Genomic DNA, 14,176 nt, shown 5'->3' on the forward strand with positions numbered 1-14,176 from the left:
GCTGCCAGCTTGCAGCAGCTGCTGCTTCATTCATATTGCATGAAAGTTACAAGCAACATGAAACACTGAAATTAATCCTGATAGAGTCATGAATAAAATGTAAATATAATCTCTGGAAGGAAACATTGGTGACGGAGTCTCGGTGAGCCAAACGCAGGAGGACTAATTACGTGTCACCATGTACAGAAATTGCACCTGGGCCCATCTGTGTTGAGTACAACAAAATCCCTAACATGCATAGCTGGGACCACATCTTGAACCACACCTGGGATGGGTCTGAAAGGGTGAGGGGTGGCTCAGATGACTGCACAGGAGGGTTTTTGAATACCTGAGAGGAGCAGGAGAGCTAGGCAATGGATACTGCATAACATAGTCAAGAACAGCCTTCAAAAATATTGGTTACCCTCTAACCTATGGGGCAAGATTGGTGGAGGGTTCTTCAGCCAAAAACGTATCACGACACCACAACTGTCATTTGTTTGTGACATTGAATCATGATATATGGGCATGGACAGGGCTGAAGTACACTCACAGCTTTTGCCTCATAACTCACAGAAAAACATCCAAAATATCTTTGACCATCTCATAACAATAAGGTCAGCTCAAAACCCAGCACACACTGAAATTCTTAATAAATTCTAAAGTGCCCTGAGAATGAGGTAGAAAATAGCAATTTATTTTTGCAGAACAGGAAAACTGTTGAGAAATTGTGCCTATTTTAACAAAGCTCTACTACATTGAATTTAGGCAAGGACTTTGGCTTTATTCTACAGCCAATACAACTTGCAGAGGAAGAGTGAGTGTATCCACAGCCATGATTTTTAACCACAGGCACAATTATTTTCCCTGCGAGAGGTCCTTGGAGTATAAGCAGATTGGTATTAGCCTGAGGGGAAGCGTCACTTCATAGATCCAGCCTGCTGCAGGGTTAGAGTTGAAGAGGAGAGAGAAACTGCCTTCACTGTACAGCCCCCATTTTGTGGGACCTGCTGGATGCAACGGACCTTTGGGCAAATCCAACATGACTTGCCTTATGTTCTTAACACAAAATTGTAGAGGTGGTGGCAGGCATGCAGCCCAGGAGCCTCCACTTGGCCATCCCAGTTTTAGAAGTTATCACTTGAAGATACGCATTTTTAAAAACAAATAAATGAATGACAATTTTATAGGCAAAGCCTGAGGCTTAAAAACTTGCTTTCCCGCCCCTCACCCATGGGGTGGGGGTGGGGGAATGGCAAGCGATTAGGTTTCTGACAGTCAAAGGAAGCCAACACATTTGACACATGAAAGGCATGTTTCATCATTCATAGCATGACCAAGGCCTTGCCAAACATTCAGAAATTCACCATCCATTCACAAACGGCAACACTTCCCGCCCACCAAGCTGATCAGGGGAAGGCAAAAAATTGCATTTTCCCCCCAGTGAAAACTACAAGTGGAATATTAAGTAAGCAGAATGCAAATTACCTGAAGTGGAATCATATATTATCCCCATCACACTATTTGCTGTACAAATTTAAAGCATGGCTTACAAGTGGCTTACTTAGAACAAAATTTTCCAAGTAATTAATATGATGACTGCACTAATATAAAATACTATTAAAAGGAAAGATTCTCCCTGTTGCCCCAGATCCTCTCTCTTCCTCTCCCTCCCTCCCTCTCTCTCTCTCTCTCTCTCTCTCTCTCACACACACACACACACACACATGCACGCCTTTGGGTTGCTTAAACAGTCAACACTTCTATGTAAAGCATTTCTGGAGATCAGCCTCAAATACATCTTTTAGCTATGAACTTCTGTTTTAGTATTGCATACCTTGGTCACAGCTGGTATATCAGGAGGCTACGGGATTTGTTTGATTCAAGCTCTTTTTAGCTCTGGCTTCTCCCAGGTCATATTGTTGCTAAAATTTGGGGAGATTTTCAGTTTGGCAGCAATCTTTGCTTCTTTATGGATGAAATGTTGAGCCAAGAGTGGGCAAAGTTCCCATCAGATGTGTCTACATTTACTAGAGCTGTACAGCAATCTATTCATTTCCCTCTCTGCACTGCAAGAATCAAACCTGGCTAATATGACAGTATTCGGCTGCTCTTAGAGATGACACAGTTGATTTCACTGCTAAATAGTAAAGGACTGTGCTTATCTTTTAGAGAACATCATCAGGCAGGTCAACTTCAGAATATTATCTGGAATGAAAGTTGGTTGCACATTATTACTGTGCATAGTCACACACACACACCCCAGTGGCTATGATCTGGGGAGCATGAGGTTGATCTGCCTTGGGTCAACATCAATACAGTGGTACCTTGGGTTACATACGCTTCAGGTTACAGACGCTTCAGGTTACAGACTCTGCTAACCCAGAATTAGTACCTAGGGTTAAGAACTTTGCTTCAGGATGAGAACAGAAATCATGCAGCGGCGACATGGTAGCAGCAGGAGGCCCCATTAGCTAAAGTGGTGCTTCAGGTTAAGAACAGTTTCAAGTTAAGTACGGACCTCTGGAATGAATTAAGTACTTAACCCGAGGTACCACCGTATTTCTGAATAAGTTTGGGGGTAGGGCTAATGTTTAATTAGGGTTTTAAAACTTCTCAGACTACAATTTATGGATTTGACCTGCCATATGTCTGGATCTGGTGGCTGATGCAGCCACCCAGCATACATGCTCGGAAATGTTAGTGGGATTCAGGAAGATCAGGCCCATCATGGCATGTGCCAAAACCATGGAGCAGAATCACAAATTTGGGTGTGTCACGCACATGCTAGATCTCTCACTCTAAGACCTGTTCTACTCCCCTTTTGGGGCAATTAAAATACAGTAAAACACAAGGGAGGGGGCTTTTAAATCGTACACAGGGGTAGGCAATCTGCTTCTATTGCAGATGCTTTGAATGTCCATCATCCCTGACCATTGACTACACTGACTAGGGCAGACAGGGGATGTAGCCCACAGAATAAGAACATAACAGCAGTCTGCTGGACCAGGCCAATGGACCATCTAGTCTAGCATCCTGCTCTCACAGTGGCCAACCAGATGCCTGTGATAAATCTGAAGCCATCTTTGTTGGTGGCCATCCCTGCCTGCTGTGAGAGTGAATTCCATAGTTTAACTGTTTGCTGCGTGAAGAAGTACCTTCTTCTATCTGTTCTGAATCTTCCAGCCTTGAGCTATGTTTAGCCTTCTTGAATCCTCTCTGTGTGTCAAAGCGTTAGAACCTTCCTTGCTATGGCAACCTGGCCAGTAAATCTGGACTTCTCCCATTAAGAAGATGCCATTTAGAAGGGGAATGTGGTCCCAGAACAGGACAGGTTAGTACATAACTAACCCTCTTTTAATACTCTCGGGTTGGTGGCCATCACTGGCTACACCTGTTGTACACACTTTCCTCTGAAGTCTGTATTTTTTACACATTTCATCCCCTAAAATCCTCATTCTGTATGTTTTTTAATGGATTCCCCTGATAATATAGATTTTGAATGCATCCCATCCCCAAGAACGCACCAGTATTTCACTTGGAGGTGTGTGCAGTCTTACTGATAGCTGTCCAGGACCAGTAAATTAGGTTGGTTCCTTTTCCCTTCCTACCAGAAATAGACAGACACACCAATCTCTGCCCCAAACTGAAAATTATAAGCTTCTCCCCAGCCTGAAAAGGGTACGCCACTCCTGCAAACCTCTCCTTTGGGTATATATCTCCTCAAACCATCAAACTTTCTTTGCATTACTATCATCCTTGTATGATTTTCTGTCAAATAAGGCTTTGCTTCTGATAAACAGAACTCCAGTCTATGAAAGCTTTTACCACAATTTATCTGTTAATCGTTACGGTGCCACGAGGCTCTTTGTTGTTCTTACCGTGTGTTTCCTTTTCTACCTGTGAAAATGTGAGCAAGTCGAAATATATCCCATTTCCCCACTGTATGGCCCAGGTGCAATGACCCATCGTGCCTTTGACCTGGTATAATGTGGACAGAAATCAATATTGTACTTTGCTTGCCACATTCTGTGCCTCTCATCTAAAAGAAAAAGAAAAAAGAACTCTTCCAGCCGAGAAAATGGAGCAAAGCTGAAGGACAAGTCATAAAGTCATTGAAATGGAAAATTAGAAAGCAGTATAAATAGGCTCTTCAGAGAAAAATAGGTGTTCCCTGCTACAGTAAGCATGAATAAACAATACAAGCTGGTGTCAATATGGAAAATGCACTTGCTAGAAAGGTTCTTGTTAACTTTTTCTTGCAAAGAGTTCACTGGGAGGAAGTTGCTGGCAGGCAATTCATTAACCTTACTAGCTTCCTCCAACATTATCACACCTCAAAAAGTGGCTGTAAATCTAGCAACTTTTTCAGACTTGCTTGGCACCCGCTCTTTGGCAAGGAATATCCAGTGCCAGTAAGGTCCAGGGATTTTAGCTGGAAGGGTAGAACATACATAGCAATCAATCCCAAAGGAAATTGATCATAGAATCATAGAACTATAGGATTGGAAGGTATTCCCAACACTCATCTAGTCGAATCCCTTGCAATGCAGGAACCACAGCTAAAGAATCCCCGATTCAACCTCTCTTGAAAAACCTCCACTGATGGAGAGTCTACCATCTTCTGGGGTGATCCATTCCACTGTCAAGCAGCTCTTACCATCAGAAAGTTCTTCCCAATGTTTAGTTGGAATCTCCTCCCTTATAATTTGGATCCATTGTTTCAGGTCCTACCCTCTGGAGCAGCAGAAAACAAGTTTGCTCCCTCTTCCGTGTGACAGCCCTTCAGACACTTGAAGATGGCTATCATATTACCTCTCAGTCTTCTCCTCTCCTGGCTGGATATACTTAACTATCTCTGTTGTTCATACAGCTTGGTTTCCAGGTCCCTGGTCATCTTGGTCATCATCTTCTGTGCACTTTGCAGCTTTTCAATAATTTTCTTAAATTGTGCCTGGAACTGGACACAGTACTCCAGGTAGGGTCTAACCAAGGCAGAACATAGTGAAACGATTACTTCCCTTGACCTGGACTAATAATAATAATAATAATAATAATAATAATAATAATAATAATAATAATAATTTATTATTTATACCCCACCCATCTGGCTGGGCTTCCCCAGCCAGTCTGGGCAGCTTCCAACAAAATAATAAAATGCAGTAATGCGTCAAACATTAAAAGCTTCCCTAAACAGGGCTGCTTTCAGATGTCTTCTAAAAGTCTGGTAGTTGTTCTTCTCTTTGACATCTGGTGGGAGGGCATTCCACAGGGTGGGTACCACTACTGAGAAGGCCCTCTGCCTTGTTCCTTGTAATGTGACTTCTCGCAGTGAGGGAACTGCCAGAAGGCCCTCGGTGCTGGACCTCAGTGTCTGGGTAGAACGATGGGGGTGGAGATGCTCCTTCAGATATGCTGGACCGAGGCCATTTAGGGCTTTAAAGGTCAGCACCAACATTTTGAATTGTGCTCAGAAACATACTGGGATTGACTCATGTTAAGCTTGTAGTCCACCAAGACTCCGAAATCCTTTTCACATGTACTGCTGTCAAGCCAGGTGCCCCCTGGTGAACATGATGACAGCCATTTTTTAAAGCCCTAAACGGCCTTGGTCCTGTATACCTGAAGGAGCGTCTCCACCCCCATCGTTCAGCCTGGACACTGAGATCCAGCACCGAGGGCCTTCTGGCGGTTCCCTCATTGCGAGAAGTGAGGTTACAGGGAACCAGACAGAGGACCTTCTTGGTAGTGGCACCCACCCTGTGGAACACCCTCCCTTCAGAAGTGAAGGAAATAAGCAGCTATCCTATCTTTAAAAGACATCTAAAGGCAGCCCTGTTCAGGGAAGTTTTTAATATTTAACGCTGTACTGTTTTTAACACTTGATTGGGAGCCGCCCAGAGTGGCTGGGGAAACTCAGCCAGATGGGCGGGGTATAAATAATAAATTATTATTATTATTATTATTATTATTATTATTATTATTATTATTATTAGGTTGCGGCCCTCATCTCGCTTTTCAGGCCAAGAGAGCTGGCGCTTGTCCACAGTCAGCTTTCTGAGTCATGTGGCCAGCATGACTAAACCACTTCTGGCACAGGGGGACACCGTGCCGAGTGCCAGAGTGCACAGAAGCGCAGTTTACCTTCCCGCTACAGTGGTAATTACTGCTGAGGTAACGCAAAGGAAGCACTAGGAACACTGAAAAAGGGCTACATATCAATATTATTGGAGATGGGGGGGGTGTTGAGCAAATGAGCTAAACAATTAAATAAATAATTGAATACAGAACTAAATAGTTGCACATAAATGAAACCATTAGTCCATGTCAAGTGTCCTCTAAGGCTACAATCAGAAGACATCCTCAGTTGTACAGTCTGAGATACTTCACCTGACAGCAAAATAACTGTAATTCTCCAACAGTTAAGGAGCACTTGAAAAAAAAAGAATTTTTTTTGGGGGGGGGTAGGGGAGCAACATCAGAGGGGGTTGTAAGAAGGGGTTGTAAAAACTGAGATTTAAACAAGAAAAATAATTTTCTGAGGGTGGAAAAAAACACATTTTCAAAAAAAGGAATTTTGGCTCAGTCCTGTACAGAACTGTTCCTTATCTCCAGCACTTTGATTGGTTTGTCTTCCTATGGATGAGGCCTTTTTTTCATTTCCTAGATTGTTTTATAGCTTGATAGGCTTTGAGAGACTGTAAGCTCTTTAAACGCAAGGATCATGTCTTATTCTACATTTTCTAAAGGTAAATTTAGAGCATTATGTAAATATTTAATACTAATCCCAGCATTATCTCCACCCACCACTCCTGGTATTCGGGCCAATTTCTTCCCTTTGATCAGTGTCATTACTTGCATTGCGTTTTCAAGGATCTCGTTAATAATTTGATTCCTGTTTTGACATCTACACCAAAACCTTATCTGAAAGATGGCATTTCTTAATGAATACATCCACCCTTGGTTTGAAAAGGATCCTCCAGCATGCCAGAATTAGATGGCTTCAGGGTATAAAACACAGTATATGCTATAGATGCTCTGTGCATGGTATTGCAGGATTGTTCACCATGAGTATTCTGGCAATTGCCAGTGAAATATTTACTTATAGGGAGATGGGACCAGTGCTGACCCAACACAGTTTGCTGCCTGAATCAGAACCAAAATTGTATTCCCTTTCCTTGCTAAGAACAGTAAATTGCATTAGTCTTGCTCGGGTACCACTTGTTGTATCTCCCACATACATGCATGGTGACATCTGAGGCTGGGTCACCAGGGCCAGGCCTGATCATCAGCATCAAGAATATTTAAGTAAAGGTAAAGGGACCCCTGACCATTAGGTCCAGTCGTGGCCGACTTTGGGACTGCGGCACTCATCTCGCTTTATTGGCCGAGGGAGCCGGTGTACAGCTTCCGGGTCATGTGGCCACCATGACTAAGCCACTTCTGGTGAACCAGAGCAGCGCACAGAAACGCCGTTTACCTTCCTGCCGGAGCGGTACCTATTTATCTACTTGCACTTTGACGTGCTTTCGAACTGCTAGGTTGGCAGGAGCAGGGACCGAGCAACGGGAGCTCACCCCGTTGTGGGGATTTGAACCGCCGACCTTCCGATCGGCAAGCCCTAGGCTCTGTGGTTTGTACCCACAGCGCCACCTGTGTCCCTAAGAATATTTATATGCCGCTTAATATGTAAAAACCCGAAGCAATTTGCATAAAACACAGTAGGATAATTAAAAAGGAAAAATGTATATCCAACATTTAACAGGGGGACACCGTGCCGAGTGCCAAAGTGCACAGAAGCACAGTTTACCTTCCCGCTACAGTGGTAATTACTGCTGAGGATTTAACTTCTTGCACCTTACTGTGGTTATTGAAATTGGTAATAAATATCATATATGACCATGTAACATGATTGACCTAAAAATATGCCCATGTCCTCTATATAGTCAGGATACTGAAATCAGACTCATATGAGTTTCATAAGAACATAAAATGAGCCTGCTGGATCAGGCCAATGGCCCAACTAGTCCAGTGTTCTCACAGTGGCCAACTAGATGCCTATGGGAAGCCTGCAAGCAGAACCTGAGCACAACAGGACTCCTCTATTCCTGCGGTTTCCAGCAACTGGTATTCCGAAGCATTCTCATTCTGAAGCTTTGTTATCAGCATAGCTTTTATTTTTCACTGCGCACAAAGAAGGAAGTGTACCTCCTTACTTCTAGGTCACAACCGAATGGCAAAAGTCAATGGGAAGAAGTTTCAGGGAAGGCGTTTTTGTCGAAGCATCCAGACAAAAGTTGTAACATGGTAACAGCTGTTCAGCTGTGGAGCAGAGTAACTCACAAAGAGGTGGGGTTTCCTTGGCTGGAAGCATTGAAGCAGAAATTGGATGGGATGCCATCAGAGATGCTACAGTTGCATTTTGTATGGCAGATCCTGCTTTGAAGACCTCTAGGGTACCATGAGAGTCAATGTAGTGCAGTAATTAGAGTTCTGGACTATGATCTGGGACAGTGCGGTTCAACCACGAAGCTCAGTGGGTGACCACGAAGCTGTCACTGCCTCTCAACCCAACCTACCAACCAGAGTTGCTGTTAGGATAAAATCAGTAGAGGCAGAACCATGTAGATCACCTTGAACTCCTTGGAGGAAAGGTGTGGTATAAATGTAATAAAATAAATGAAAAGTAGATTAGATAGGGGAGAGCACAAAATATGGTCTGAAGCTCAACATCAAAAAAACAAAGATCATGGCCACTGGGCTCATCACCTCCTGGCAAATAGAAGGGGAAGAAATGAAGGCAGTGAGAGATTTTACTTTCTTGGGCTCCATGATCACTGTAGATGGTGGCATCAGTCATGAAATTAAAAGTTGCCTGCTTCTTGGGAGAAAAGCAATGACAAACCTAGACAGCATCTTAAAAAGTAGAGACATCACCTTGCCAACAAAGGTCCGTATAGTTAAAGCTATGGTTTTCCCAGTAGTGATGTAAGGAAATGAGAGCTGGATTATAAAGAAGGCTGATCGCTGAAAAATTGATGCTTTTGAATTATGGTGCTGGATGAGACTCTTGAGAGTCCCATGGACTGTAAGAAGATCAAACCTATCCATTCTGAAGGAAATCAGCCCTGAGTGCTCACCGGAAGGACAGATCGTGAAGTTGAGTGTTATGTACTGAGTTGAATAGGATCCAAACTGCAGCAGTCTGATTGGTCCTAGAACAATAGGATCCAAAAGGCAGCAGTCTGATTGGTCCTAGAACAATAGGATTCAGAATGCAGCAGTCTGATTGGTCCTAGAACAATGCAGCAGTATGATTGGTTGGCAGGAACTACCCAATCATGCTCCAGATAGAAGTGAATCCACAACCTGATTGGCTTACAGTAGAATTCCGGAATTAGCCAATCATGTGCAGCCCATTGTGTAAATAATGTATATAAAGCAGATACTTTGAGGGGACTTTCATTCATTCCTCCTCACCACTATGAGCTGAATAAAGAGCATGAAATCACTTCGCGACTCTGAGTATATTTCACTGGCGACGAGGATGGGATCCCGCTGAGCTGACTGCCACACACAGCACCGCAGCACCGCCACCTGCCGCACCGCTGCCTCGCACCGTGTATCCAGGCTTCAGCTCCGGGACACAAGGAACTCAGAATGGCAACCGACAACAGCTTCTCGCCATTCAACCCAGCATCTGGAGACTGGGAAGCGTACGCCTCCCGTTTCACCTTCCTCCTAGAAGCCAAAGGGGTCACCGACGAAGAAGACGCCAAGAAGAGGGCGATATTCTTCAGCGTCTGCGGAGAGGAGACGTTTGAAATCGCCCGGGCTCTCCTTGCGCCTGAAGACGTCGCTACTGTTCCATACAAAACAATAATGGAACAGCTGAAGGGGCACTTTTCGCCGCAGCCCTCAGTGGTGGCTCGTCGAAATGCCTTCTACGCAAAGCGGCAAGCCCCTGGGGAAACCATAACTGGGTTTGTGACCTCTCTCCGCCAAGCCGCCCGGTTCTGCAACTTCTCAGAGCTGGAGAACATGCTTCGTGACCGCCTCGTCGGTGGCCTGAAGGATGAGAAGCTGCAACGACGCCTCTACGCTAAGAAGGACCTAACGTTCCAGGTCGCTCTGGAGGAGGCCCTGGCAACGGAAGCTGCCGAGAGGTCGACACAAGAGGCACGGCCGAGCCAGCTGTCCCAACCGAGGGTCCACCACGAAGACCTCACCGACGACTCAGGATCCGACAGGGAGGAGGTGCACCGAGTACAGCAGCGCACTCAAGCAGCCCACATACCACAGCTGCCTCGACGAGAAGGAGGGAACTGCGCAAGCTGTGGAGAAAGTCACGAGAGGAGGACCTGCCGTTTCCGCAACGCAGAGTGCAGGCAGTGCAGAAAATTGGGACACATCGTCCGGGTGTGTCGGGCTCGGCCCACCCGACGCCAGGCACCAGATGACCAATCCAAGAGCCCCAGGTCCCGGGGCCCAACGCACCAAGGCAACTCGACAGAGCTCACGGACTTCAAGGTATACCAGTTGCCCCACCCCAACGTAGAGAAAATTTATGTTGACGTACAGATAGAGGGGGCCCCATGCCGCATGGAGCTTGACACGGGTTCAACTCTATCCATAATCTCGGCAAGGACCTTAAGGAAACTGTGTCCTACTGGGGGTCCCAAACTCAGGCCGGCCCCATTCACCCTCCGGGACTTCCAAAAACGTAAGGTCCCCACAATGGGGGTGGGGACCTTCAGGGTGCAATACCGAGGGCGGACGCAGCAACTGGACTTGCTTGTGGTCAAGGGCCCCTACATTAGCTTACTGGGATTGGCATGGTTTGGACCACTGGGGCTAGCCGTCACCGGGGTGAACCACACTAGCTTACAAGTGGACGTGGACGCCATATGCAAGGAATTTCCGGGGGTTTTCGATGGGAAATTGGGACAGTATACGGGCCCCCCCATTGCTCTACAGCTTGACCCCGCAGTACGACCGGTCAGGCTCAAGGCCCGCCGGGTCCCGTTCGCCCTGAAACCCCGTATAGACGAGGAATTGGACCGGCTCGTGGAGCAAGGAGTGCTGGAGCCGGTGCCTAATGCCCCCTGGGAAACCCCAATCGTCACGCCCGTCAAGCCTAATGGTTCAGTCCGCATCTGCGCAGACTACAAATGTACCATAAACAAGGCCCTCACGGCCCATGCATACCCAGTGCCAGTGGTCAGCCATGTTCTTGCCACCCTGGCTGGGTCGAAAATTTTTGGCAAGCTGGACTTGGCCCAAGCATATCAACAGCTGCCAGTAGATGAGGCCACAGCAGAGGCACAGACGATTGTGACGCACAGAGGAGCATTCAGGGTAAAGCGGCTGCAATTCGGTGTCAGCGTGGCACCAGGCATATTCCAGAATCTAATGGACTCTCTACTTAAAGGGATTCCTGGCGTCACCCCCTTCTTCGATGATGTGTTGATTGCCGGGCCCACACCAGAGGAGTTTGAGGACCGCCTCCGCACCGTTCTGCACCGTTTCCAGACGGCGGGTCTCAAGGTGAAGCGGGAAAAATGTCTACTAGGAGTGCCTCAGGTGGACTTTCTGGGATTTATGGTGGACGCAGAAGGAGTCCACCCAACTGGGGACAAGGTACGGGCCATTTGTGATGCCCCAGCGCCCAAGAACAAGACTGAACTTCAGGCCTTCTTGGGACTATTGAACTTTTACCATTCCTTCCTTCCCCACAAGGCAGCGGTAGCAGAGCCCCTACACAGACTCCTGGACAAGCGGGCCCCTTGGGTGTGGGGCCAGCGCCAGGAGGCCGCATTCCAGGCAGTCAAGGACTTGCTTGTCTCAAACTCGGTCTTGGCACACTTCGACGAGAGGCTGCCGGTGGTGCTAGCATGCGATGCCTCGCCCTATGGAATTGGCGCTGTCCTGGGACACCAACTCCCGGATGGAAGAGAGGTACCGGTGGCATACTTTTCCCAGACACTCAACGCAACCGAGCGGAACTACTCGCAAATCGACAAGGAGGGTCTGGCAATCGTGAAGGGAGTAAAAAAATTCCATGATTTCTTGTACGGGCGGCCCTTCACCGTGGTGACTGACCACAAGCCGTTGCTTGGCTTATTTGCCCCTGAAAAGCAGACCCCCCAAGTGCTGTCTCCTCGCGTCCTCAGGTGGTCAATTTTCCTTGCCAGCTACCAGTATGCACTGATTCACCGTCCGGGGAAGGCGATGGGCCATGCGGATGCCCTCAGCAGGCTACCACTACCGGAAACAGGCCCCGACCCAGCACCTGCACAAGAGGTTATGAGCCTGGAGCTGCTTCCCGACCGCCCCATTCAGGCACAAGAAGTTGCACACCATTCCAAGAAAGATAGGGTCATCTCCCGGGTCCTGGACTGGGTGTGGAGGGGATGGCCCAGCAGCAGCCCCGGGCCAGAATTCGCCGGCTACACAACCCGCAAACATGAACTGTCGGCCCACAAGGGGTGCCTGTTATGGGGAAGCAGGGTCGTTGTTCCCCAGCCCCTCCGCAAAAGGGTCCTCACAGCCCTACACGAGACACACCCAGGGGTAGTAAGAATGAAGGCCCTTGCCAGGAGTTATGTGTGGTGGCCGGGGATCGACGGAGAGATAGAGGCCTGGGTCAAACACTGCCAGGCCTGCCAAGAATCCCGCCCAGATCCCCCAAGGGCCCCAGTCCAGTCCTGGGAGTCCGCCCGAGCACCATGGTCACGCCTGCATGTGGACTTCGCTGGCCCCTTTCAGGGGAAAACATTCTTCATAGTGGTGGACTCCTACACCAAATGGCTGGAAGTCGCACTGGTACCGTCCACTTCTACGTCTGCAGCCATCCGGGTACTACGCAGGCTGTTTGCAACCCACGGGCTCCCTGACACTCTCGTCTCAGACAACGGGACTGCATTTACGTCAGGAGAATTCCAAACCTTCACAGCGCAGAACGCCATCCGCCACATCCGTTCGGCGCCATTCCATCCTGCCACCAATGGCCAAGCAGAACGCATGGTGCGGACCACCAAGGACACCCTTCGCCGCATGACGCAAGGGGATTGGGAGTACCGCCTTGCCACATTCCTTCTAGCACAGCACAGCACCCCCAGCTCAACAACTGGCCGGAGCCCCGCAGAACTACTAATGGGTCGGCGCCTTGCAATCAGATTGGACCGCATTCACCCCGATAGAGCTCAGGATGAGGTAGTGGTGGGGGAAGGCAGGAACCCCCGGACCTTCGAGGCCCAGGACCCAGTGTACGCAAAGAATTTTGGGGCAGGCCCAGCATGGGTACCCGCCACAGTCACCAGGGTCACTGGCCCCGTGTCGTACGAGGTGCTAACAGATGGGGGGCAATGCTGGCGCCGCCACTGCGACCAGATACGGCGACGATTCCCGGGAGAAAACCAGGAGGAGGAAAGGTCAGAGGAGTCCCAAGGGAACAGAGGGGCAGTGAGGCCCATAGAGCAGGAGGGGCCAGCAGGAGAGGCAGAATCAGTAAATACAGAGAGGACCTGCGAGGCCGAAAGGACACCGGAACCAGAACCACGACTGAGCGAGCCGGTTGCGCCAGGCCAAATAGCCCCATCACAGCCAGCATCCTTGGAACACGAGCCAGAACCTGAACCCCGGACCAGGGAACACCCCAGGCCGCAACGCACACGTAGGCCGCCAGCGTACCTCGAGGACTATGAATGCGACCTCCCGGGCAGGACTGGAACTTAGAGGGGAGGGGTGTTATGTACTGAGTTGAATAGGATCCAAACTGCAGCAGTCTGATTGGTCCTAGAACAATAGGATCCAAAAGGCAGCAGTCTGATTGGTCCTAGAACAATAGGATTCAGAATGCAGCAGTCTGATTGGTCCTAGAACAATGCAGCAGTATGATTGGTTGGCAGGAACTACCCAATCATGCTCCAGATAGAAGTGAATCCACAACCTGATTGGCTTACAGTAGAATTCCGGAATTAGCCAATCATGTGCAGCCCATTGTGTAAATAATGTATATAAGGCAGATACTTTGAGGGGACTTTCATTCATTCCTCCTCACCACTATGAGCTGAATAAAGAGCATGAAATCACTTCGCGACTCTGAGTATATTTCATTGAGGCTCCAATACTTTGGCCACCTCATGAGAAGAGAAGACTCCCTGGAAAAGACCCTGATGTCAGGAAAGATGGAGGG

At 47.9% G+C, this 14,176-nt stretch overlaps 2 protein-coding genes across 6 annotated transcripts in view; one reads left to right on the forward strand and one right to left on the reverse strand.

Moving 5' to 3' along the window:
- Window positions 1-14,176, reverse strand: part of LRFN2 (leucine rich repeat and fibronectin type III domain containing 2) — a 246,604-nt gene that overhangs the window by 135,613 nt on the left and 96,815 nt on the right. The gene's annotated exons all lie outside the window — the stretch shown is intronic.
- On the forward strand, window positions 10,003-13,548 carry LOC128411014 (uncharacterized protein K02A2.6-like; the record flags this gene model as incomplete). The annotated part of the gene is made up of 2 exons (XM_053382944.1): window positions 10,003-12,618; window positions 13,240-13,548. Coding segments are annotated over 2 exons (2,925 nt in total), but the record flags the coding sequence as incomplete, so codon positions are not given.

The sequence above is a fragment of the Podarcis raffonei genome, chromosome 3, assembly GCF_027172205.1.
Source record: "Podarcis raffonei isolate rPodRaf1 chromosome 3, rPodRaf1.pri, whole genome shotgun sequence".
Lineage (NCBI taxonomy): Eukaryota > Metazoa > Chordata > Lepidosauria > Squamata > Lacertidae > Podarcis > Podarcis raffonei.